This window comes from Coregonus clupeaformis, chromosome 30 (genome assembly GCF_020615455.1).
Source record: "Coregonus clupeaformis isolate EN_2021a chromosome 30, ASM2061545v1, whole genome shotgun sequence".
NCBI classification, from domain to species: domain Eukaryota; kingdom Metazoa; phylum Chordata; class Actinopteri; order Salmoniformes; family Salmonidae; genus Coregonus; species Coregonus clupeaformis.
Genome location: NC_059221.1, coordinates 11494225 through 11518867, shown reverse-complemented (window position 1 = coordinate 11518867; position 24643 = coordinate 11494225). Strand labels below are relative to the sequence as shown.

The 24643-nt window shown below is 43.7% G+C and overlaps 3 protein-coding genes and 2 non-coding genes across 6 annotated transcripts; 2 read left to right on the top strand and 3 right to left on the bottom strand.

Annotated features, from left to right (window-relative positions):
* Window positions 1–16: 16 nt before the first annotated feature.
* inavaa (innate immunity activator a) lies at window positions 17–10873 on the bottom strand. The gene is made up of 10 exons (XM_045209306.1): window positions 10676–10873; window positions 4856–4962; window positions 4328–4461; window positions 3988–4110; window positions 3600–3840; window positions 3292–3345; window positions 2888–3191; window positions 2512–2673; window positions 1346–2126; window positions 17–1200 (listed from the first exon to the last, which is right to left on the bottom strand). The coding sequence occupies exons 2-10, from the start codon at window positions 4923–4925 to the stop codon at window positions 1105–1107; spliced, it is 1965 nt and encodes a 654-aa protein (XP_045065241.1). The 5' UTR covers window positions 4926–4962; window positions 10676–10873; the 3' UTR covers window positions 17–1104.
* trnaa-cgc lies at window positions 7996–8068 on the bottom strand. Its single transcript has one exon. It is a non-coding gene; the product is annotated as a tRNA-Ala (tRNA).
* A 1189-nt stretch (window positions 10874–12062) lies between the features above and the next one.
* On the bottom strand, window positions 12063–20739 carry zgc:195245 (uncharacterized protein LOC565483 homolog). Of its 2 annotated transcripts, none has more exons than XM_041857998.2 (5): window positions 20641–20739; window positions 17394–17433; window positions 17045–17216; window positions 13122–13266; window positions 12063–12795 (listed from the first exon to the last, which is right to left on the bottom strand). In XM_041857998.2, the coding sequence occupies exons 1-5, from the start codon at window positions 20686–20688 to the stop codon at window positions 12691–12693; spliced, it is 510 nt and encodes a 169-aa protein (XP_041713932.1). In that variant the 5' UTR covers window positions 20689–20739; the 3' UTR covers window positions 12063–12690. The 2 variants fall into 2 exon arrangements, with proteins under 2 accessions (XP_041713932.1, XP_041713933.1); XM_041857999.2 differs by having other exon boundaries at window positions 20518–20724.
* A 1349-nt stretch (window positions 20740–22088) lies between these two features.
* LOC121546760 (protein kish-B) lies at window positions 22089–24044 on the top strand. Its single transcript, XM_041858000.2, has 3 exons — window positions 22089–22259; window positions 22576–22707; window positions 22962–24044. Exons 1-3 carry the CDS (start codon window positions 22250–22252, stop codon window positions 23042–23044), a joined length of 225 nt encoding a protein of 74 aa, XP_041713934.1. The 5' UTR covers window positions 22089–22249; the 3' UTR covers window positions 23045–24044.
* Window positions 24026–24420, top strand: LOC121546873. The gene has a single exon (XR_005996462.1). It is a non-coding gene; the product is annotated as a small Cajal body-specific RNA 2 (non-coding RNA).
* Window positions 24421–24643: the final 223 nt, after the last annotated feature.

Sequence of the window (24643 nt, the reverse complement as noted above, 5' to 3'; positions counted from 1 at the left end):
GGCACTTGACAATCAGTAATATAAACTATTTTTATTAAAAATATACAAACAATATCAAAACTGATATACAATCAACTGGTTAGTACCACAACAAAACCGCAATGCAGTGAAAACATCCAACACAATCATGCTTCAAACCAACCACTTAGAAACAAAGGCATCTTAGGTTAATATAAATGAATAGTTTTAACAGGTTAACATTCAGCTTATTTCATGTTATTGTTAGTCTACTACAGGAGAAACAGCAATTTTCTAGCATTTTCTAACACTATTTTCAAAAATAATATTAAAAATGATATAATAAAAGAATATTAAGGATTTAGTGATAGTTACAGGTAACTGCCCAAAGGCGCATTGAAGCTGTTCTGGTGGCTCGTGGTGACCCAATACCCTATTAAGACACTATGTTAGTGTTTCCTTTATTTTGTCAGTTACCTGTATATTGTGCCTATACTACTTAAGGAAACATCTTAAGTTAATAGATAGAGAAAGAAAACAAAGATAGAGTCTAGACATTTTATTAAATAAATAAATTATTATATTAGGAATGCCGTAACTTCATTTGGAACCTAGATGAACCTTGTTGTGCAAATATGTGTACCAGACACAGAGTCTACAGTAAGCAGTAATTTTGAAATGTTAATGTCAGTTACAAATTAATGGAATTTGTTACAAAAACGTATGATATTTAACCTGTAGAAAATAATCAAATTGACTCACCATTTCAACCTTCTTTTAAAAATAAAATAAATAAACTGGCAAAGTGCCTTACAAAGAAATGACACTTGCTTTACATAAAGCATTAAATAAAATACATAGGTCACAAGTGGTAGAGCTAGGTGCTTATCATGGTACCCAAATACCCATGGAGCAAAGGTCTTCTTCTGCATTTTGTCAAGGACAGTTGTCCCTCATCAGGGACAAAGAGTATAATCTCACAGAGAGTCCATTGACTCAATAAATACAGACATACTCAATAGAGATGGTCCTTCCTTCCTCGTGTGTAGCATAGCATACTGCAGTAGGGCAACTCCCCCTGGTTACAGCCAGAGCCATATACTGTATAGATATACATATCATTCTGTACCATATATATGGCTGTGGTTACACCTGGCTAATGATCTCTGAGTCCTCTTCAACAAACCACTGCACTGGAGTTCCATCTGCAGCCCTCTGGAGGATCACCTTTTGGTGGGGACCCTGAAACACAACACATTGAATTAATGTTCATTACATTCACATTCCTTTAGTTCCATATCTATATGTTTTAATATATAAATGGGAGATGCTAGTTATGCTAAGATAAATGTGTGTTATGCTGGTGAGTGTTAGAGGGCATTGTCACCTGCATGTAGGGTGGGAGGTGAGGGGACGTGGGTCTCTTTACTCTGAACGACCCCTGGCGCTCCAGGGAACCCAGGCGTGACTTCTGGAACTGATTCTGGAACTGGTTATGATTCTGGAACTGGTTCCGCTGGTGCCAGCACTTGAGCTCCTCTGACACCATCTCCCTGGGCAGCACCCGGGCGGGGTGGTTGGGGTACTCCCTCAGTGACGGGGTACGTACGAGATGGGTGTAGGGGGGTGGGGGCTTCAGAACTCGCCTGGGGGATGACGGTGGGGGCCCCTGTCCCTCCTGCTGCCAGTGCCTGTGCTGGGGGGCCTTAGAGGGGGAAAGGTAGAGATCTCTCCCCAAGGGACTGTCCAGGTCCTGCGGGGAAAGAGGGGAACAGGGGCCTTCCTCCGCCATTCTTGTTCTCAAGCTGGGAGAGGACTGGTGCTGGTTGTTGTTCTTGTAAAAGCTGGGGCTGTTGGAGCCATTGAACGCAGGGCTGGTGGGACTTTGGGCTCCGTAGTGGAAGCCGTAGGGAGGAGGGCAGAGCTTGGGGATCTCAGTGGGTGCGGGGCCCTCCCTGTCTATGTGATTATCTCTGTCGCTGTCCTGGCTGGGGGAGCTGGTGTAGGAGGGGACAGAGTGTTCAGAGCTGCTGTCCTCAGAGCTGGACTGGTACAAGCACTGGGGGGAGTACTGTGGAGACTGAACCAGGAACTCCGGCCGTCGGCGTGGCAACTTGGCTCGCCCACGTCCCTCACCCAGGTCATGAGTGGGCTTACTTTTAGGAAGTCTGAGAAGAGGAAAATAGACGGGAGGAAAAAAGTGAGCTACTGTGATGCAACTTGTGTATGTCTCTATAACGTGCATTAATAAAGCAACTTCATTATTAAATGTATTCTAGTCAATGTATTTTATTAATATAATTGATGTTACTTATGACAAATCCACAACCAAAGTCCACAACAATAGACACACAAGAAGACACAATAAAGGTAATCAACACAGTCATGTTGCTATGGTGTTTACGTTCTGTGTTATAGTGTCGGCATCCTGCGTTATGGTGTTGGCATTCTGCGTTATGCTGTTGACATTCTGCATTATGGTGTTGACATTCTGCGTTATGGTGTTGACATTCTGCGTTACGGTGTTGACGTTCTGAAGCATTGATTGTTTACCTGAAGGACTGTGAGTACTGTCTGCGCACGTGCAGCTCTGGAGTAGAGGGGGCGCTGGAGGAGTGGGTCTGTCCATGTCTCAGAGCCAGATTCTTAATGGAGGGGAAGTGGGAGGGCAGGACTCTACTGTCTGCAGGGAACACTGGGGTCCCTTTTGGACTGCTGCTCAGGGAAAGAGGGACAGAGAGAGGGGGCAGGGCAGGAGTTAAACAACTGTTAGTTCAAAAGTAGTGCAGTATATGTAGTCAAAAGCAAATAGCTTTTTATGGGGTTCTGGGCAGAACAAATATTTTAGTAGTGAAGTAGGACCTGCACAGTCAGCTGCTCCACCTATTAGTCCACAGCGTTTCAATCCAAAAAGGACGAGGACCCTTACCTGGACCTGCTGCTGCAGGCAGAGAGGGGTTTGTTGGGTCTTAGGTAGGGCTGGTCCAGGCTAGACTCTCTCCAGGGGGAGTTCTGGATGGGAGAGCGTTCAGGGTACTCCACACTGCAGCTGGAGCCCATCATGGAGGTCTGGGTCTGCTCCACACTGCAGCTGGAGATGAGGCTCTGGCTCTGGCCGGAGGTGTGTTGGAGACTGCCCTGGGAGGACGAGGACCGGAGGGACAGGGAGCCCACAGAGGATTGCAGGAGAGGGTCTACAGACACTGAGGGAGAGAGAGGGCCAGAGCCAACGTCTATGGATATACAGAGGAGACATAATACTAAGAGTCAGACATGACACTTTGGAGGAGTTGAATTGCATTGGCATTTCTACTGTGTTAGTTGATAACTCACCATCGTCCAGGGCCACTGCATCAGACAGGGAGCTGTCATCAGACATGCACAGATCTGGGGACAAAAAAAGCTTTATTCAAGACTTTATTCAATTAGGGGAAGGGGTTGGGAAATTATCAACATTGTAGTGTAATTCTTATGAAATGTACTGCTTTTGTGATTCAATAACAAAACAACTGTGTTTAAAAAAGACAATCCATCCATCCAACCTCCATCGGACTGAGTGAGAACGTAACCTAGCCTCCCTGCAGATTGCAGAGCCCAATGTGGCCAGATTGGTGCAGCAGTAGCAAATGCACAGCACTCACCTCTGTGTTTGGCTGAGTTATTCTTCTTGTTATTTGGTGGAGAGGAGCACTCCTTCCTGATCCTGTGCTGAAACACAGCTTCCTGTAGATCCTTGACTTTCTTCTCCTCCCTCTTGCACTGCTGCAGCCTGCTCTTCTTCTGTGGTTTGGACAGGTGCTCCTCCACTGAGAGTCTACGAGCCGCTTCAACGATCTGGAGCTGCAAGGCCAGGTCAGCTTCTAGGGAGTGGAGCTCTGAATCCTGTGGAGAGAGAGGGTTTTTAGCTTAGATCAGGGGTCGAGAACCCAAATAACAGGAAGAGCAATTATTTCAAGACATTGAGAGATGTTGGCACACCTGGCTGCAGTTCAAATGAAACAAAACCAAATTGAGTAGCCTATACTGTACCTCTCCATCCTGGTGTATGAGTCTGTCGTCCAGTTTGAAGGACGCTCCTATTCTCCTACGAACGCAAGGGGGCTTCTCATCAGGCTGCAGAGGGTAGTCTGACGGCAGTTTTCCTGTCAGCTCCTGTAAATAAAGCAAATCCCGAATCCAAGTTGATTTGTTTGTAAACACACACTTCTTATATCTTAACCACCAACTCTAAATGTAGAAGAGGTGATTTGGAATCATGTTCTCATGATCACGTTCCCAAATGTCACCTCAAACTTTGAGGATGTCCTCTTGGTCTAATGGTTAAGACCTTGTGTTGACTAGAACCCCTCATTCCAGTGTGACTACTCACAGCCTCTCTGATGCAGAGTTTCTTGATTTCCAGTAGACACAGTTCCAGTTTCTCCTCCAGAACCTGATGCTTCAGCCTCATGGCCCGGGTGTGAGTGGTCAAGTCCTTGACCGGCGATGTGGGGCTGTCGGGACCTGCATCGCACATTGGAGATGATGTTAATGGAGCTTTTCAAACAGAGCACAGGCCCCCTTATAGGCATCACATGGTGCCACATTCTGAGCTTTTATCACAAAATTAACGATCGTTATGGATTATAGATATTTTAGCTACATATGTAGGATCTTAATTTTATCACCCTGTTGCAGGATAATTTTAATGCCATAGAGGAAATGTACAATTTATAGCGTATTTGAGGTTTAAAAAGGCTTCTGAAGTTTGTAATTTCCACTTTTAAATTTCAGACTTGATTCTACCTTATGAAAAATATTTAGGTCTCAGCATTAATAATCTGTTCAGTGCTTTCTATAAAGTTTTATATCTGCACCTAGATCTAAAGTTCAGCATTATTGATGTGTAAGCTCTTACCAGAGTTGAGAATGATCCCACTGTCAGTGTCACTGATCTCCTCTTTATGCATGTCCTCTTTATCCATCATGGCTGTTGGAAGGTCTTCACAGTGTTAAAAAAAATACCTGTTGGAAAAGAGTTAAATAGTTTAATCAGATTGTATAAATTATCATTATTCACAAAAAAACATATCCAACGTTTAGATCACTCAGGAAAGTGAAAAATTGCTTCACCTAAAAAACTATTACGAAATATTGCACAATCATCCGTTTCCACCCCTGATGCTAAATGTCTCTTTAAACACTGATTTACTCCCCACTAGTGAAACCCCCATCTCTCTCTTCCCCCTCCTTCCATCCTCTTCTCCCCTGTTCTCCTATCACAATAGGCAGCAGCCCCTACGCTTGACTCGGCACATGTGTGAGGGGACCAGGGGTTAATCCGAAACTGGTCGCCATGGCGACGGTCACAGGGCGCACCACCATTCTCCAGAAGGGTGTGTGTTGTGTGTCGCCGTGAGGTGTGTCAGAGGGTGTTTAAAGGGACGGACCCACAAAAACACCCAAAAGAAAGCAGATGGCTGCAGGGCAAGGGAATTACCCCTCTTAAGGACTGCACCTGTTCCCCCCTCCCAAAGTCTCACACACACACATAGACGCACACACTCCCTCCGACAGCTCTCCATTCAATCGGTGTCCAGAGAAACAACCTTCAAGGGGCTTTTGAAGTAGAAGAATGTCTCAATGCTTAGCCTGTCTCTGTAGCATCAGACAGCTCACATAAAGCCACTGGAGAGTCATGATATGGCACATCTCTGATTTCACTGACACATTCTCACACTGTAGAACGCATCTAAAATGTGTGTGTGCAACTCATGTTTATGGCCTATTCAATAATCTGCCACTTTATATACTGTAGGTTGTCCTTGGACGTTACGTTGAGATATTGAAGCTAACCCAAGAGTCTAAAAGTGACTTATAAAGCCAAGCAAAGGGTACAGAACAGCAAGTTGAAAATCATGTTTGCGTTCTAAAGATGTAGGATCTTAATTTGATCACTATGTTGTTGCTGAGAATTTTCCTGCACATCAGGAAACGCTAACTTGTAGTGTATTCAAGGTTTAAAAAGGCTTCTAACGTTTGTAATTTCTACTTTAAAAAGTCAGACTTGATTTGCCCTAATGAAAAATGTATCAACTACAAAAAATGTCCATTAATTATAATCCACATCATTTCCTGTTTCTGCAGAATTATTTTCCTGCTGTAGCAAACTGGCTCAAATTAAGATCCTCCATCTGTATAGCAGGAGAGGACGTGAAGGCTGACTCATTGACAGAGTTGATTCCCATGTCATCTGACATGGGTTGGGGGGAGTTGAGAAAGTTAGCTAAGGATAAGACTAGAAAAATCTATATTTAGTTTCTAGGTGAATAACTGTATTTTCATTCACGTGTCTGTCATCAGTTGTAGCTGTCCCTCTCCTCTCCTCCACATTTCAGCAGATCACAAAGGACCTCTTTATGGCAGCTAACGAGATTATAAAATACCATTACATCCCTTGTAACAGGTCAGTAGTCCAAGTGTGCATCTGAAATGGCACCCTACTCTGGTCAAAGGTTGTGCACTATTTAGGGAATAGGATACCATTTCAGGGAATAGGATACCATTTCGGACACAACCTAAGACCTTTACAACACAGGAAATAACTTTAGACTGGGCAGCTATTGGGGCTGGTGACATGCATCTTCTGTATCTATGTCTAAAAACACAACTTGAGTATGTCAACGGGCAGAAGGAACTCATGCAGCGCATGTCTCTATACACATTCAGGTCATGTAGCCTTAGCTGCTGTGGGTGACCAAGTCCAAGTAATCCACTGGTCCTATGTACAGCAGTGATGTTTAGAGATGGGTATCAGGCCTGTTCCTGTAGGGATCATGAGAAACCCCTGGCCAGGATGTTATTATGTTGAATCCCACTGGCTGGGTCGGCCCATATCGGCCCATCCTATGTCCATTCAGTATAGTAAGTCATGTGGACTGATGCAGCTTTGAGAAAGCCAGAGCAGCACAATGAGTGAACAGCATGCTGTTGGCTGAAAACACAGAGGCAAACAAAGGCCCTGTATCCCCTGAATCCAGCCACCAGTGTACATAATCTACTGTGGGTTCAATAACTGCTGACACCTCTGGATGGGCTGGATCCAGCTCCAGCCGAGGAGGAGTGGTGGTTTGCTGGGCCCAACAGTGAGACAACAGAGCAGGAGGAGGAGAGGGGAAAGGAAAGGAACAGGGCTGAGTGGCTGAGGTAGGGGCCTACAGTGAGACAGTGGAAGGAAGAGGAGCTCTAGCCTTGAATGAAAACTGATATGAGCAGAAACAGTGCACGTTCAGAGCATATCATTTTCGATTTCAGGCTAGAATACCTCCTCTCAAAGAGAGGAAATTAACAGGGCTGAGTCTGAGTGGAGTGAGGTAGGGGAATTCAGACTCCCTGACTCAGCCACATGAATAATATCAAACTGAGACGGCAACAGGAACTCAGGAACTGGCTAATCAGACGCAGGCAGGCAGAGGCTGGGTAATGTGGTATTTTGCCCAGTTACACCCAATAACTCTCCTAAGACTTTCACAAAGTCTGTGGTTACCTGGAGCCTATGTCTACTGAGTGGGTGGGTGGGAGGGTGGGGTTGGGATCCAGCATCATTCAGGCCCTTTCTAGAAGTTGTAAACTTATGCCAAAACATACAGCATTTGCCATATAGAACTTGAAGCTCTCGACCCACTCTACTACAGCCCCGTCGATGTGAATGAGGGCATCCTTGGCCCTCCGTTTCCTGTAGTCCACTATCAGCTCCTTTGTCTTGCTCACGTTGAGGGAGAGGTTATTGTCCTGGCACCACACTGCCAAGTCTCTGACCTCCTCCCTATAGGCTGTCTCATCGTTGTTGGTGATCAGGCCTACCACCGTCGTGTGGTCTGCAAACTTAACGATGGTGTTGGGAGTTGTGCGGGCCACACAGTCGTGGGTGAACAGGGAGTACAGGAGGGGTTTAAGCACGCACCCCTGAGGGGCCCTCGTGTTTACATTTTTAGTCATTTAGCAGACACTCTTATCCAGAGCGACTTACAGTTAGTGAGTGCATACATTTTTCATACTGGCCCCCCGTGGGAATCGAACCCACAACCCTGGCGTTGCGAACGCCATGCTCTACCAACTGAGCTACACGGGCGGATGTGTTGTTGCCTACCCTCACCCCCTGGGGGCGGCCCATCAGGAAGTCCAGGATCCAGTTGCAGAGGGAGGAGTTCAGTCCCAGGGTCCTTAGCTTAGTGATGAGATTGGAGGGCACTATGGTGTTGAACGCTGAGCTGTAGTCAATGAACAGCATTCTCACGTAGGTAGTCTATTCCCAAGGCATTGACGTCATCATACTGACATTTAATGTTGCCATAGTCTTCATACTGTATATGAGTATGATTGTTGAAAACATAGCGTGAGGACTGAGGGGCGAAAATGTGAAAATCAACAAATCACTCCATTGAAGTATTACCATTACCCGATGCTCCACCCTATAGTACAGATCATGACTTCATTGCTGTTGTAATAACAAGCTAATTACACCAGTCCTGTGATGATGATCACAGCAAACGACGACAGCTATCTAAGGAGGGTTTCTAAGTATAGCGGCTTACTGTTACACCCATCCTCATTCCTCTCTGATCGCTGGACCATGAAAACAAAGCATCTAACAGGAAACGGTTTGTTTACAGGAGGAGAGGATGATGGTGAGGATTCACTGTCTGTCTCCCAGACTTTCCCTTTTATCCACCATCCATTCCCATGAGCCTCTGGAAGAGAGAGTGTGTGTGTGTGTGTGTGTGTTTGTGAGCCTCTGGGATTCTCCTGGAATGTAGCCCACCATCATTGCCATTACCACTGTGGTCGGGTCTAGGCTGCTGGAATTACCAACGGGGGCTAGCTACCCTAGGAAACAGTGAGGGGTGTGTGTGTGTATGTGTGTACGTGTGCATGTGTGTTCAACTGAAACCAAACCAGGCCTATGTGAAGCCTGTAATTAAGATTCTCTAGTGAATGCTGATACTATGGAAGAAACCAAACGACTTTACAGTATGTCTGATTTCAGAGGCTGGTCAACAGCCAACATCCATTCAGCAAAATGGATCCATTCTGTTCTGTCTGTATATATGAGAGAGATTCTTTCTTTGATCATCTTCTTGACCAAAAGTCAAAACATGTATTCATCAACATAGTAGTAAAACAATGGGCAGAGATGGGAAAGATGCACATCTAAAACTCCACAACCATAGAATTAGAATGGGCATTATAAGGTCATTCATTCTAATCCTATGACCATAACAAGGAACGGAAAGGGGGATACCTAGTCAGTTGTACAACTGAATGCATTCAACTGAAATGTGTCTTCCGCATTTATCCCAACCCCTCTGAATCAGAGTGGTGCGTGGGGCTGCCTTAATTGACATGTCATCGGTGCCCAGAGAACAGTCGGTTAACTGCCTTGCTCAGGGGCAGAACGACAGATTTTTACCTTGTCAGCTCGGGGATTCGATCCAGCAACCTTTCGGTTACTGGCCCAACGCTCCTACCAGCCAGAGATGGGAGAGAACAAATCAGCACAGTGATGATTGATCATCTTTCATCTAAATGAAACTCTAATCCCAAGCCAAAGTCCATCAATACTATACTAGATACTAGCAACATGTTTCCTATGTCAACTTCCATTCAGAACTGTGTCATCATTATTAGAGGCTTAGTTTTCCAATGGAGACAATAATAAACTTGCGGTAATGAGCAACACACACTTGCCTGGTCCCTGGCAGTGGAGGCCATATGCTAGCCAGACACAGCACCTCTGTTGCAGACCAAAGACAACATAAATACAGATACCATAGAAGAGATCCTCCATTGTTCTCCAAGATCAAGACACATGGCTCTCTTTGACTCTCCGGGCCTCAAGACGACTTAATAGTGGTCAACCCCTGTAAATTATGGTAACAGGATGTGTGACTGACTGACTTAGCTTCTTCGCCTATTCATAGTGTCTCCGGTTCTTTTCCTTTACCCCATGTCAATTGTCAAATCATCCATGTGCTTGTCACTAGTAACACATTCAGCTTTGCAAATACTGAGGAAGAATTAACACTGAGGTGTTATAGGTCAGTAGGAGTTGTTTGTCAACAATTTCAAACAGACAACTTTATTGTTTAGTGGCAATGGATGCAAACAACACCATTCAACTTTGTAAAAAAAAAAAAGACAAAAGGCTTGTTATGTGAGACCATTACATTAGCTACTTTTGTCTCATCTTCCTGTGTTAAATAGCTTTCAACATGTGGCAGGATCTACTCATGATTGTATCATTGAAATGACTAGTGTGTTGTATAGACTCAACACACTCTCACTGACTAATATACCAGGACTATTGCAGTTTTAATTCTGGGAAGTAAACGTTTAGCAATTGTCATGACTCATAGTTTATCAGACAAATAATAACCATGTAAAATAACAGGATGTCTGAGAGTGACTAATCTAAAGTAAAACATATTTGAGGTCTGAAATGAAGCATACGTTTCAGAGTTCAAAAAGTAATCCTCAGTCACACAGATAAAATGCATTGTAACTCGTATAGCTGCCATATAACATCGAATTATACTTTGTATCTGTTGCCCTGATGGAAAGTTTCTCCCTGTCTACATTGTAACATTGTAACAACCAGAGTGGAATACTCTGTCACTGTAACTGTATTCTCACTTTCCCATATAACAACAATACGTTCATAAAATTCGAATGTTTTTACCTTTTAAACGCGTTGGACCAGCAATCCTGAGGACTTCACAGCATGCTGATTCTTTCTCAAGTCAGATGTGTGATGATCATTGGGGGGGCGGCGTTCCGTTCTCTGGTGGGACATCTGTCCTCGGATCATACCATTCTTTGGAACGAGAGAGGGGTGTCTCACTTGAGCTGTGGGTTTAGTTTCCCAAATGCAAATGTGTTTCCCAAATGCAAATTCGTTTTTCGTGGATCAACTGCTGTGAGTTGTGAATTTTACAGACCTTTTATTTTACGGGGTGTAGTTTCTGAACGATTTTTAAAGTAAATGTAACTTCATGTTGGATAATTCCCCTTAGAAACATTTTCAATCGAGAGCATTTTTTTCTCAGGACACGCTCTGCCCCATTGACACAGCACACCCATTGACATAGCACACGACACCCGAAGGGGGAACATTATAATAGAGAAGAATAGCTGGAGGAAAGAAAAGTTTGGGGGAGAGGCAGAGGCGAGTGCCGGTGGACAGCTGGCTGGTAGGAGTGTGATGGAGCCTGTATCTTGAATAATAGCATTAGCCTTACAGCCCACTGACTTGAATGCGTGACATGCATCCACAATCTAACTTTTACAATGCTGTATTTTGACTATAGTTTTCTCAGATGAATGAGTAATATAAGCATTTACTTAGTCACCCAAGGAGGTTGATGGATTGTAGAATATATTTAAATTAAATAAGCAACCCATGTTACCCCACCCCCAGACCCGCGGGCATCCCTTTACTGCCGGGGCGGGGAGGGTAGAGGGAGAGCATGTCGCTACAGCTTCCCCTCCCCCCCACCCCTCATCCTTCCAGATGGCCAGTTTTTTTCGTTCATCCCGTGATGGAATGAAAAGATCAGCCAATGAAGTCCCATATCCATGTGAATGACCGCAGTGAGAGGGAACAGTTGTGGGAAGGAGAGCTGCCCAAGTATCGATTCTCAAAGTTGTTGTCCCTGTAGATTCTAGAACACAAGGGTTATTGAAAGGGAACCTTTGTAATCCTGGAAATCTTTATTATCTTCTTGGTAAACACATTGCTTAAAAAGAAAAGGAGCAACAAGAACAGGCAAACAATTAAATTAAACGAATAGGACTAATACACATAACATCTGTCATTGGGGGTTTAGCTATGAGTGACAACTGATGCTTTAATGACAAAATCCAGAGTTCCAGTCACTGTCATGTGTCCAATAGTGGAGTAACCTATACTTAATTTATGATATTTGAAATAAATAAACAAACCCCAAAATTAACACACTTACACTATGCTGCTGTAAACCAAGTGCTTGACTTGATTTGTTGATTTTAGTCATTTAGCAGACGCTCTCATCCAGAGCGATTTACAGTTAGTGAGTGCATACATTTTTCATACTGGCCCCCCGTGGGAATCGAACCCACAACCCTGGCGTTGCAAGCGCCATGCTCTACCAACTGAGCTACAGCTATGCTGCTGTAAACCAAGTGCTTGACTTGAATGCAGACTTCAAAACAAAAACGTTATCTAGTAAATTATAAAAAATATACTTAGAAAAATAATTAATCTATTCATAAAGAACAAAATATTTGTCCTGTACACATAATTTACAGTAGACCTATGCACTTTCCCTCACATTCTCTTAATGAAACCTATTGACCAGTTCCTACATTGCTTTATATTTATCACACATTTTCTAAATTTTCTTCTTCTTTATTAGCTTTTTCACAAAGTATAAACAGTCCAGCAAGAGATGCATATCAGTCCCAGTAGTAGTCTTTTCAGTAACTTGCTGCAGTGAAGTTGACCATCATCATATAGCTGTAGGTTATGGGGCGCAGTGGAGGCTGGTGGAGGGCGAAACAGGAGGGTGGTCTCATTGTAATGGCAGAACCATTGTGTTGAGGGAGGCGTGGAAGTGCACTCTTTGGACTCTTGGGTGAAGAAACGGGCCGCAGCCAGGGCCTTTGTAGTGGGAGGCTGCGAGGGGTGATGGGAGGGGACCGAGCATCACGTGGCCTTCATTGCCCAGACACCTTTGTGCGCCTCAGGTTGTCCTTCACACGAACAAACTCAGGGACTCCTTCCTCCTTCTCCTCCCGACGCCTGATCTCCTCCTGCTCATACTGAAACACAACAGTAGATTCATTTCAGACACTTCATTTTACATGTATATTTCGTTAATTTAGCAGACGCTCTTATCCAGTGCGACTTACAGTAGTGAGTGCATACATTTTCATACTGGTCCCCCGTGAGAATCGAACCCACAACCCTGGCGTTGCAAGCGCCATGCTCTACCAACTGAGTCACACGGCATCCCAATGTTTTTTTTTTTCTCAAACATGGTCATAGCCTATTTTTGTAAATACACAATTTGTTTATCCCCTTACTGTTATTACTGTTTAATTACATAGTGTGTGTGTGTGTGTGTGTTTGTGTGTGTCTGTGTTACCTCCAGCAGTATCTGCTGTCTCTTGCGTAGCTCAGTCTCCAGTTCTAAAGGAGGCCGTAGAGCCAGTTCCTGCTCTCTATGCTGCTCCAGCCTCCTTTGTTCCAGGACTCGCTTCAGCTCAGGCTTCTCTCCCGGTAACAGGCCTCTAAAGGGGCACAACATACTACATATTCAGACCTATTCACACTACTGAGCCAAGCAAAGCTGAGCTGTACTGTGCCGGCCTGGTTTGCATCCACCATAGTTGCTAGGCCATGCAGGCACAGCTTGCTCTGTGCTGTGCCAAGCTGTACCTGCATGTCTGGCTACAATGTGAAAATTAAATATCCAAGCCAGAAGAGTACGGTTCGATTTGGCATGGTTGTGTGAACAGGGTATGACATACACTGTCCTCAGGCCTCAGTGTATATCACTTTAACTGTAATGTCACTGTAATGTCATTACAGTATGTATGTGCCCTGCCATGAGGCAGACAGAGACATAAATATAACTTCAAATGAATGCGCACACACACACACACACACACACACACACACACAACAACTGGGAATAAAAGCACCATCATTTAGTTACCAATACTGTTTATCCCACACACACAATTACACTAAATGGCCAAAAGTAGGTGGACACCTGCTCGTCGAATATCTAATTCCAAAAATCATGGGCATTAAAATGGAGTTGGTCCCCCCTTTCCTGCTCTAACAGCCTCCACTCCTCTAGGAAGGCTTTCCACTAGATGTTGGAACGTTGCTGCGGGGACTTGCTTCCATTCAGCTTCAAGAGCATTAGTGACGTCAGGCACTGATGTTGGATGATTAGGCCTGGCTTGCAGTCCGCGTTACAATGAATCCCAAAGGAGTTCGATGGGGTTGAGGTCAGGACTCTGTGCAGGCCAGTCAAGTTCTTCCACATCGATCTCAACAAACCATTTCTGTATGGACCTCGCTTTGTGCACAGGGGCATTTTCATGCTGAAACAGGAAAGGGCATTCCCCAAACTGTTGCCACAAAGTTGGAAGCACAGAATTGTCTAGAATGTAATTGTATGCTGAAGCGTTAAGATTTCCCTTCACTTGAACTAAGGGGCCTAGTCCAAACCATGAAAAACAACCGCAGACCATTATTCCTCCTCCACCAAACTTTACAGTTGGCACTACGCATTGGGGCAGGTAGTGTTCTCCTGGCATCCGCCAAACCCAGATTTGTCCGTCGGACTACCAGATGTTGAAGCGTGATTCATCAATCCAGAGAACGCGTTTCCACTGCTCCAGATTCCAATGGCGGCGAGCTTTACACCACTCCAGCTGATGCTTGGCATTGCGCATGGTGACCTTAGTCTTGTGTGCGGCTGCTCGGCCATGGAAACCCATTTCATGAAGCTCCAGACGAACAGTTCTTGTGCTGACGTTGCTTCTAGAGGCAGTTTGGAACTCGGTAGTGAGTGTTGCAACTGAGGAGAGACTATTTTTACGTGCTACGCGCTTCAGCACTCGGCGGTCCCGTTCTGTGAGCTTGTGTGGCCTACCACGTCGCAGCTGAGCCGTTGTTGCTCCTAGATGTTTCCACTTCACAATAACAGCACGTACAGTTGGAAAGGTGGCATCCTCTGACAGTGCCACGTTGAAAGTCACTGAGCTCTTCAGTACGGGCCATTCTACTGCCAATGTTTGTCTATGGAGATTGCATGGCAGTGTGCTCGATTTTATACTACTGTCAGCAACGGGTGTGGCTGAAATAGCCAAATCCACTCATTTGGCCATGTAGTGTTTCTAAACCATTAATTTTGTTTATGCGTTGGCAAATGTGATCTTTCTTAAAACTTTGGAGACATTTGGAAAGTATTCAGACTCCTTGACTTTTTCCACATTTTGTTACGTTTCAGCCTTATTCTAAAATGGATAAAATAAATTCCTCAATCTACACACAACACCCCATAATGACAAAGCAAAAACTGTTTTTTTTATTTTTTGGTGCAATTTTTTTTTTTTTTTACAAAAAATAAAAACATCTTATTTGCATAAGTATTCAGACCCTTTGCTATGAGACGCGAAATTGGGCTCAGGTGCATCCTGTTTCCATTGATCAACCTTGAGATGTTTCTACAACTTGATTGGAGTCCACTTGTGGTCAATTCAATTGATTGGACATGATTTGGAAAGGCACACACCTGTCTATAGTGCATTCGGAAAGTAATGGATTACAGTTTTCCTTATCAATCTACACACAATACCCCATAATGACAAAGCAAAAACAGGTTGAGACATTTTTGCAAATGTATTAGAAATAACAAACAGAAATATCACATTTACATAAGTATTCAGACCCTTTACTCAGTACTTTGTTGAAGCACCTTTGGCAGTGTTTACAGCCTTGAGTCTTCTTGGGTATGACGCTACAAGCTTGGCACACCTGTATTTGGGGAGTTTATGCCATTCTTCTCTGCAGATTCAAGCTCTGTCAGGTTGGATGAGGAGCGTCACTGCACAGCTATTTTCAGGTCTCTCCAGAGATGTTTGATCGGGTTAAAGTCCGGGCTCTGGCTCAAGGACATTCAGAGACTTGTCCCGAAGACACTCCTGCGTTGTCTTGGCTGTGTGCTTAGGGTTGTTGTCCTGTTGGAAAGTAAACCTTCGCCCCAGTCTGAGGTCCTGAGCGCTCTGGAGCAGGTTTTCATCAAGGATCTCTCTATACTTTTCTCTGTTCATCTTTCCCTCAATCCTGACTAGTCTCCCAGTCTCTGCCGCTGAAAAACATCCTCACAGCATGATGCTGCCACCACCATGCTTCACCGTAGGGATGGTGCCAGGTTTCCTCCAGACGTGACGCTTGGCATTCAGGCCAAAGAGTTCAATCTTGGTTTCATCACACCAGATAATCTTGTTTTTCATGGTCTGAGAGTCCTTTAGGTGCCTTTTGGCAAACTCCAAGCAGGCTGTCATGTGCCTTTTACTGAGGAGTGGCTTCCGTCTGGCCACTCTACCATAAAGGCCTGATTGGTGGAGTGCTGCAGAGATGGTTGTCCTTCTGGAAGGTTCTCCCATCTCCACAGAGGAACTCTAGAGCTCTGTCAGAGTGACCATCGGGTTCTTGGTCACCTCCCTGGCCAAGGCCCTTCTCCCCCGATTGCTCTGTTTGGCCGGGCGGCCAGCTCTAGGAAGAGTATTGGTGGTTCCAAACTTCTTCCATTTAAGAATGATGGAGGCCGCTGTGTTCTTGGGGACCTTCAATGCTGCAGAAATGTTTGGTACCCTTCCCCAGATCTGTGCCTCGACACAATCATATCTTGGAGCTCTATGGACAATTCCATCGACCACATGGCTTGGTTTTGGCTCTAACATGCACTGTCAACTGTGGGTCCTTATATAGACAAGTGTGTGCCTTTCCAAATCATGTCCAGTCAATTGAATTTACCACAGGTGGACTCCAATCAAGTTGTAGAAACATCTCAAGGATGATCAATGGAAACAGGATGCACCTGAGCTCAATTCTGAGTCTCATAGTGAAGGGTCTGAATACTTATGTAAATAAGGTTTATTTTATTAATAAATTAGCAAACATTTCTAAAAACCTGTTTTTGCTTTGTTATTATGGGGTATTGTATGTAGATTGATGAGGGGAAAAAACAATTTAATCCATTTTAGAATACGGCTGTAATGTAACAAAATGTGAAAAAAGGGAAGGGATCTGAATATTTTCTAAATGCACTGTATAATATAACCTTTAGTCTATTTCTGTGTATATTGTAAGTATATGAGAGTCTTTATTTCAACGTGGTCCTTTGTAGCTCAGTTGGTAGAGCATGGCACTTGTAATGCCAGGGTAGCGGGCTTGATTCCCGTGACCACCCCATTCGTAAAATGTATGTACGCATGACTGTCGCTTTGAATAAAAGTGTCTGTTAAATATTATATGTTATTAACCAACCGTTTGGTGCTGAGCAGTAGTTCACGGTGCAGATCGTGGTGGCTGGGTGTCTCCACAGTGGAGCCGTTCAGTTTCACCCTGGGCGGCTGCTGGGACTGGGTCTGAGTCCCCTCCTGGACCTCACTACACTCTATAGCCTGCCGGGACAGGGACTCGCGGCACACATAGTTCTCTACAGCAGAGGAAAGGGTTCATAATTTTTCTGATGATTTGGCTCAAGTCTAGCCTGATTCCAGATCTGTTGTGCTCTTGCCAGCTCTGTTGCCGTCAGAAAATTCGACTTGTACCATCAAATCTAGATCACATAATTCATGAATTGAATCAGTATTAGGTTTTACTATAGACATACCTTTTCGGTGGTGTCGAAATCCTGGCCGCTGAGGAAGCACCTGAAAGTTGAGAGAGAAAAGAGAGGAAATCATTAATTAACTCAAGCAGAGTATAACAAACATTGCACTGCATGGGGTCTTTTAATATGATGCAGTAGGGAACCATACATCCACACCAGATGGTACCAAGGAACTGATGAAGACCTCATGGTTGAAACACTGTCAATGAACCACATAGGTGCAGTATATGGAGTCTCTTTCAACTTTTGCTCAACATACTATTTGCTCACCATCTCCAGAATATGCTAAGAAACAGTGGATGTGTGTGTATTATTTTCCTATAGTGCAAAACATTATCCATCACAGAACACCTTTTAATCCAACAATATGCTATGTAATCAAGTCATCCCTGTGTTAATCAAGCTGCTTGTTGATTTGCCCTGTGGGATCTAGGTTGTGTAATTGCATAAGTGCTAAAAGAGGAAGTGCCATCCCTGGCTAGGTTGCCTGCTGCGTTGCTAATGCATGCCGTCTGTATTTACTCATAGTGCTGTCACACAGAGGGAGCTGATGGCTGATGACTGAATTATGTAACGCGGCTTTATCACCCTTTCAGAGCGTCAGGTCTTGTCTAATGTTTGGCTCTACACTCAAGGTTGCCAAGGTTTCCCCAGTCCATTCTCAAGCTCATCATCACCACAGGAGCTTTAATGTCATCATGATAATAATGCCATGTTAACTATTTGATGACAAAAATCAACAAATATGAGAGATCGTAGTACATAACAAATGCATGTTTCGTCCTTCTCGTTATACCTCGGAGGCCAGTGAAAAGAAACACCAACCTATTAGAACTGAAAACCGTTTGAACCATTTTAAACCATGTAATAGCCTTATTATAAAACTTTCATTAGCCCTTTATAAAGGTGAATGTATTGTAAAGTGTTATGATTGGCAGTACAGAAATGGCTACCACAGTTGGTGAGAGAGAATCAACTCATCATAACAGACTGTCCCTACTAGTCCACACACAGCAGAGCAGATGCCTCTGCCAGCCACACCCAGTAGTTGAAATCAACTCTCGTTTGGAAGTAGGGCCTCATGTATAGTATCATATTAACCAGCGGACAGATGGCAGAATGCAGTTGTTGAGACTTTTCTGTGACTGGCCTTTCACTCAGACAGACAAAGTCAAAAACTATCATCTTGCTCAAGGCCACAAGTAATGTCAACACTGCAGGTCTACTACTGGTCTAGATTGTCTTGCGTGCTGGACTGATGGCGCTGCACACAATGTGTTGGAGACATGGAGGCTGTGGGAAGTGACTGCTATTGGTTCTGCAGCCATCAACTTCCCAGCATGCTCTGTGCTGTGCCAAGTTGTGCCTGCATGTCTGTCTATTGCTGCTTTTCAACTGTAACATCTGTGTTACAATAGTGTATACACCCTTATGTTATACTAGGAAAATTGTGTTTCCATAGCTAGGGCTGACAGTGAGGACTTGTGAAGAGCTCTGTAGCTCAGCTGGTAGAGCACGGCGCTTGTAACGCTAAGGTAGTGGGTTCGATCCCCGGGACCACCCATACACAAAAAAAAAAATAATGTATGCACGCATGACTGTAAGTCGCTTTGGATAAAAGCGTCTGCTAAATGGCATATTATTATTATATTATTAGAAGAATCAACCTCTGCATAATCAAAACAGTTGATTTGTGAGGTGTTAAAGCTCACAGTTAACCATTGTTATGTAAATTCCAGCTGAAAAGTACCAGTGGCCTGGCTTTGGCCCCAAGGGATAGCAGGTCCACCGGAACTATGGCCCAGTGAGACACGGGTGCCGGAAACACTGGGGTAAATCCTGTATGGAAATGTGCCATACAAGACTTGTCACTCTATATTAAAGACTGTATGGTGCCAAGAACTATCTGCTATCTATGGCACTGGGTGTATAAGCTGTGCTGTCCTGGTGCCCTCTCTCTCGCTCCCCCTCCCTCCTTCGTGGAGCCAGGTCCCAGCAGGGTGTTGATCTGGAAATGGAGGATAAAGAAGGACAGACAGGGAACAAGGTGACTCGCTTTTAGGCCAGGACAAAGCCAGGGACGGAGACTGGGACAGATCCAAAGTTAAGGACTGCGTGAGCACCAGTCGCCAGCCAGACCAGTCCAATCTGGTCTACTGGTTTGTACTCTCCCAAACCATTCAGGCACCGTCGCCGAGGGGGCATATGTGGTCCGGAGTCGGGTGCTTAGACCGCTACACCAAACTCCAACACATATCATTCCATTTCATATCATTGTGCTAAATCACAACAACTATGTATTCATTTCTTGAGGGGACAACCTCTTAGATTCAGTTTATGGTCAAACCAGTTCAATAAGAAGTTCTTCCCTTCTTGTTAGATTCAGATTACCCATCTTTTACAACCCACTTGGCCACCTTGTGGCCATTAGTCGTAACATCATTGGTTGGATCTGAAGCAAAACCACAGATCAAATTGAATAATACATTTTTGATCATGCACTGTAGGCTGTTTCAATTCATTCAAATGGCAATGCTTGGTTACGATGGAAGGACAGACAACCCAGAATTGATATACCATAAATTCATCCAAAGTAAACTTGCACTGAACAACTTGTATAATTCACCTAATTGAAAATGAAACATGGTAAACTTCAGTGATTATCACTCATTCTTGGCCAAAACACATCAAAGTACACATCCAGACTACTGAAAAAAATATACATATACACAAATGACATGTCTGTAATGTTCTAGATTGTTCTGGATCATTCCACACACTGTCTGTAATGGTCTATTACTGATTAAATATAGGCACAGTAAAGTTGTTTGCTCTGCCTTCAATATAACCCCATAAAACATCTCAAATCCAGAAAGCAATGCCGTCCATCCATTGGACTAATGCATAATGAAAATTGAATCCCATCTTTAAAGGTCATTATCATCATCACAGATCAGATACTTTTCTGTGTTGAGCAGAATCACCTGTTAACCACCATAGAAATATAACATAATTATATTTCTATGGTCACCACCACCTGTGACAGGTCGCCAAACAGACAACCAGACGTGATAGTTGAGCCGCTAGTTCAGACAGGAGTTCATACAATAATAAACAGACTCACTTTCTTTGCGCTGTATGACCCTTCCATGGCACGATCGCCACGGTCCCCCGTTTCTATCAAGCTACAAGATCTCTCTCCCCCCTCACTCTCTTATTCAATAGTCCATTGTCAAATGCCACACACCTCTACACAGACAGGTGTCTGCTTCTTTGTGGCTTCCAAATCCAACATAGTAGTGCGGTCGCTGAGGAGAAGTCTGTCTGTAGGTTACAGTTCAATGACTTAACCTACCAGTTGTCAACACACAGTGGTAGTAGACAACCCCTGTAATCCCATTACGCTATTCAAGATTAAGTGTGCGTCCCAAATGACAACCTATTCTCTATGTAGTGCACTCCTTTTGAACAGGGCTCTTGTCAAAAGTAGTGCATTACATAAGGAATAGGGCACCATTTGAGATGCAAACTAAGCCTCACCACAAACCACAACCCCCAGGGATTTGGATGTCAGATTAGCTAATTGCCGTGGACATCAATGCTGCTTTTAACCACTCCAAATTACAAATGTAATGTAATGCAGAATAAACAAGTAGAGTTGCTATGCTGCTTTCCTCTCAGCATCTTTGGGAATCTACTCCTTGACAGCTGAGCACTTTAATGCCGTCTAGTAAATTACATTTTAGTCATTTAGCAGACTCTCTTATCCAGAGCGATTTACAGTTAGTGAGTGCATACATTTTTATTTTATTTTTTCATACTGGCCCCCCATGGGAATCGAACCCACAACCCTGGCGTTGCAAACGCCATGCTCTACCAACTGAGCTACATCCCATAAATCTGACAACATGGTCTAAGGACAAAGGCCTTTATCCTTTCAAGTAAATTAATGAATACATAAGTGCTACTACTGTAAGGTGTTTTCAATAGGTCCAATATTGGAATGTTACAGGAACCAACAGGCCTGGGGGACTCAAAAGAGTGATAGAGTATGCTTGCTTGCTACTTTAGATTATAGATAGGATTAGACATTCGGTTTCCCAGACACAGATTAAGCCTAGTCTTGGACTAAAAAAAACATTACAAATTGAGATTATCCATTGAAAGCGCTTTTTAGTCCAGGACTGGGATCAATCTGTGTTAGGAAAACCAGCCCTAAATGTGAATGGAGAGTGGTGGATTTTCCTGCACACGGGGTGCATTTCAATACATTTACATTTTAGTCATTTAGCAGACGCTCTTATCCAGAGCGACTTACAGTTAGTGAGTGCATACATTTTTTTTCTTCATACAATAGTCTAAAGAGGCTTCCTCTTATTGACTCCTTTCCTCATAGATCTGAAAACATCACATAGGTCCAGTTTAGCTCTTTAATCACCGCAAAATGCAGATGGACATAGAAAAGGAAAATAATCCACTTAGAGATGCACCCTTATTGTACCAGATATGGAATAGAATGGTTTTGCAACTGGCTTTCATGTACTTGTGTGTCTCAAAAGCGCTCTGATTGTCCTTGTACTCAGATAAATGCACCATGTACATATTTATCTGGTCAAACAAATAAAAATTTAGTAGCTGACTGCCTTTGCTTCGAGCATTCCTTCTGTTCCTGTGATGCTTCGTACTCGTCGATCCATTAGTCCTCCCTTTCCAGTAGCACTCAAATTGACGTATTTCGAGCTCCACTGATCAGCCTGTTTACAGAAGTCGTTCGTGTTACTGTTAAACAAACGACAAGAAGCAGACCGATACATTACTGATTTAAAAATTCTTGGCAGTAACCACAACCTGTGAAAATGGCAAACGGTATGCGACGCTTATTTCTGTATCATGATACAAATGGAAGTACAGTTGCTAACTAGCGTAGTTAGCTAACTAACTTTAGCCACCAGGAAGTTCAGGTGTTGTTAGCAAGCCAACTAGCCAACGTTAGCTAATGTGGAGACGTGGCTCACAGCACAAGCCATTCATGTCAAAAGCATAATAAAGCCCTAAATGAAAGTGAAACTTGCTTGAAATGCACAATTCGTTAACTTTAGCTAATTTCATAAACTGTTTACAAACAAATCTATGAAATTGATACATCAATTTGCTATAATGCCTAGTATATTTCTCTGAACAGTGTATTCATTCGATGGTTTACTGGTGTTCGGCTTGCTGTTCATCTGCACGTGTGCCTACCTGAAGAAAGTGCCTCGAGTGAAGGGCTGGCTGCTGGCAGAGAAGAGAGGGGTCTGGGGGGTGTTCTACAAAGGTATTTAATGGGAATAAGATGGTGCCTCCCAAAATACCATGCCAGAGATTGATAATTGGCCAACAGCGTTAAATCAGGCACCCTTAAACATATGCTTTCTAAAAGGGAAAGTTAAGCATGATTTCAATTAAAGTTAATGCATATCACTTGTGCATTTTTCACACACACTTCCACTGGCTTTTCTAATGAGTGTGAAATGTGATGTTGTTTACAACTTGATATCACCTTGATTGTCTTTGTTATTGTCGCAACAGCGTCTGTGATTGGGACCAGACTTCACCTGACAGTGGCTCTATCCTGTGTGACCATGGCGTTCTACGTCCTCTTTCTAAAGTGACCAACTAGGAGACTGGACTGTCTAGTCGGCACCTCATGGACACTAGCCTGGTCCCAGATTTGTTTGACAATGACAACAATGGATTTGGCAAGACCGCACAAACAGATCTGGGACGAGGCTACATGGACACTGCCGCTGAGGTTGTAACCAGGGACCAATGAACAATGTGGCAAGGGATGAGGATGGGGCTACACACTTTTGAAATGTGGTCTTCTGTCTGTCAACATGCCACACACCCTTCACTTTCTGAAGTAAGATGTTTATTTGATTTGGAACGTTGATGAAAAAGGTCAAGACACTGACTGACACAGAGATCAATAACATGAGTGTCCCACTGTGTGCAGTCAGTGGTCAAAATAGGGTGGTTGATTTATCTCTTTCTGTTAATTCAAATTAAGGAGTTTCGAGATTTTATGTGGTGGGTTTTCTCAAGAAAAATGGTACTGGTGGAAATATATTCTAAGTGCCTGTCCTGTTGAATTTACTGCCAGTTACATGAGTGAAGAGTGAGGCTTCATCATTATGTGACTAGTGCTGTTGGGGTTCAGGAGTTTGGACCAATGTACCTACACAGGACCAATTTATAATACAGCCATTAATTTGACATGAAAAATGACACTAATGATCTGAACCACATCTTAGCATTTGCCAGTACTTTGTCCCTTGTTACAGTGATGCAAAGTGTATGTTTTTATAAGTGTGATATTCTAAGATGTGGATGAAGGTGGAATAGAGGGTGAACATGGAAACAGTGTTTAAAATATATTGCAGTAAATAAATACATTTTAACAATTTATAAGGTATTTATATATATGTATACTGTATATGTTGTGTGATTTATTATAAACAAGCAAATGTAGGCCTACTCATTAGCCGCATGCCCGCTTGGCCATTTATGGCCACACGAGGGCAAGCTATTCTTTTACTACAACTACCCCCCTCCCCCCCGTGATTTCCCATGATTCTCTGCGATGTATAAATTAAACAAGACGGAAATGCAGCCATTCATGTTTTCTTTGAATGTTAGTGTGTATATGGTTGTTGTGTGCGTGTACGACTGAATGTTTGTTTGAATGTGGTGAGCGTACGAATGAGAGAGTGTGATTGTTTTATGTTTGTAAGTCTAGCTACCAAAAAACTACACAGTGATCTTATTTGATCTGGTCGGGGTTTGGCCTTGTCCCGATTCTGAAATGATATTACCCGACATGCGAGCCCCTGAGGCGATGAGCATGAAGCTTCCACGAACTTCAGGGCTCCACAAGAAATTGTGGTCAGAAGTGATGACTCGATCAGATATACTAGTGCCGAGGAGATTTGTAGTTTTACCTCATTCTCCACACCGGCCAATGAGTATAACAGCGATTCTGATCTGCCATAAATTAAGAAATGGTTCCCCTGAGACGATAATTAACAATTGTAGGTGGCTAGCTAGCTACTTAGCCAACGTTTTCTGGCTAGCTCGCCAGCCAACTCTTGTCCAGCCAGGCAAGCTAGCTCGCAATTATTTTAGCCAGATAATGGGTCAAGTAGTGAGCGTTTGTGGACAGAAGGGAAACGTGTGCCAGGTTAGTTTTATAATGGGCATTCAGTGGCCCT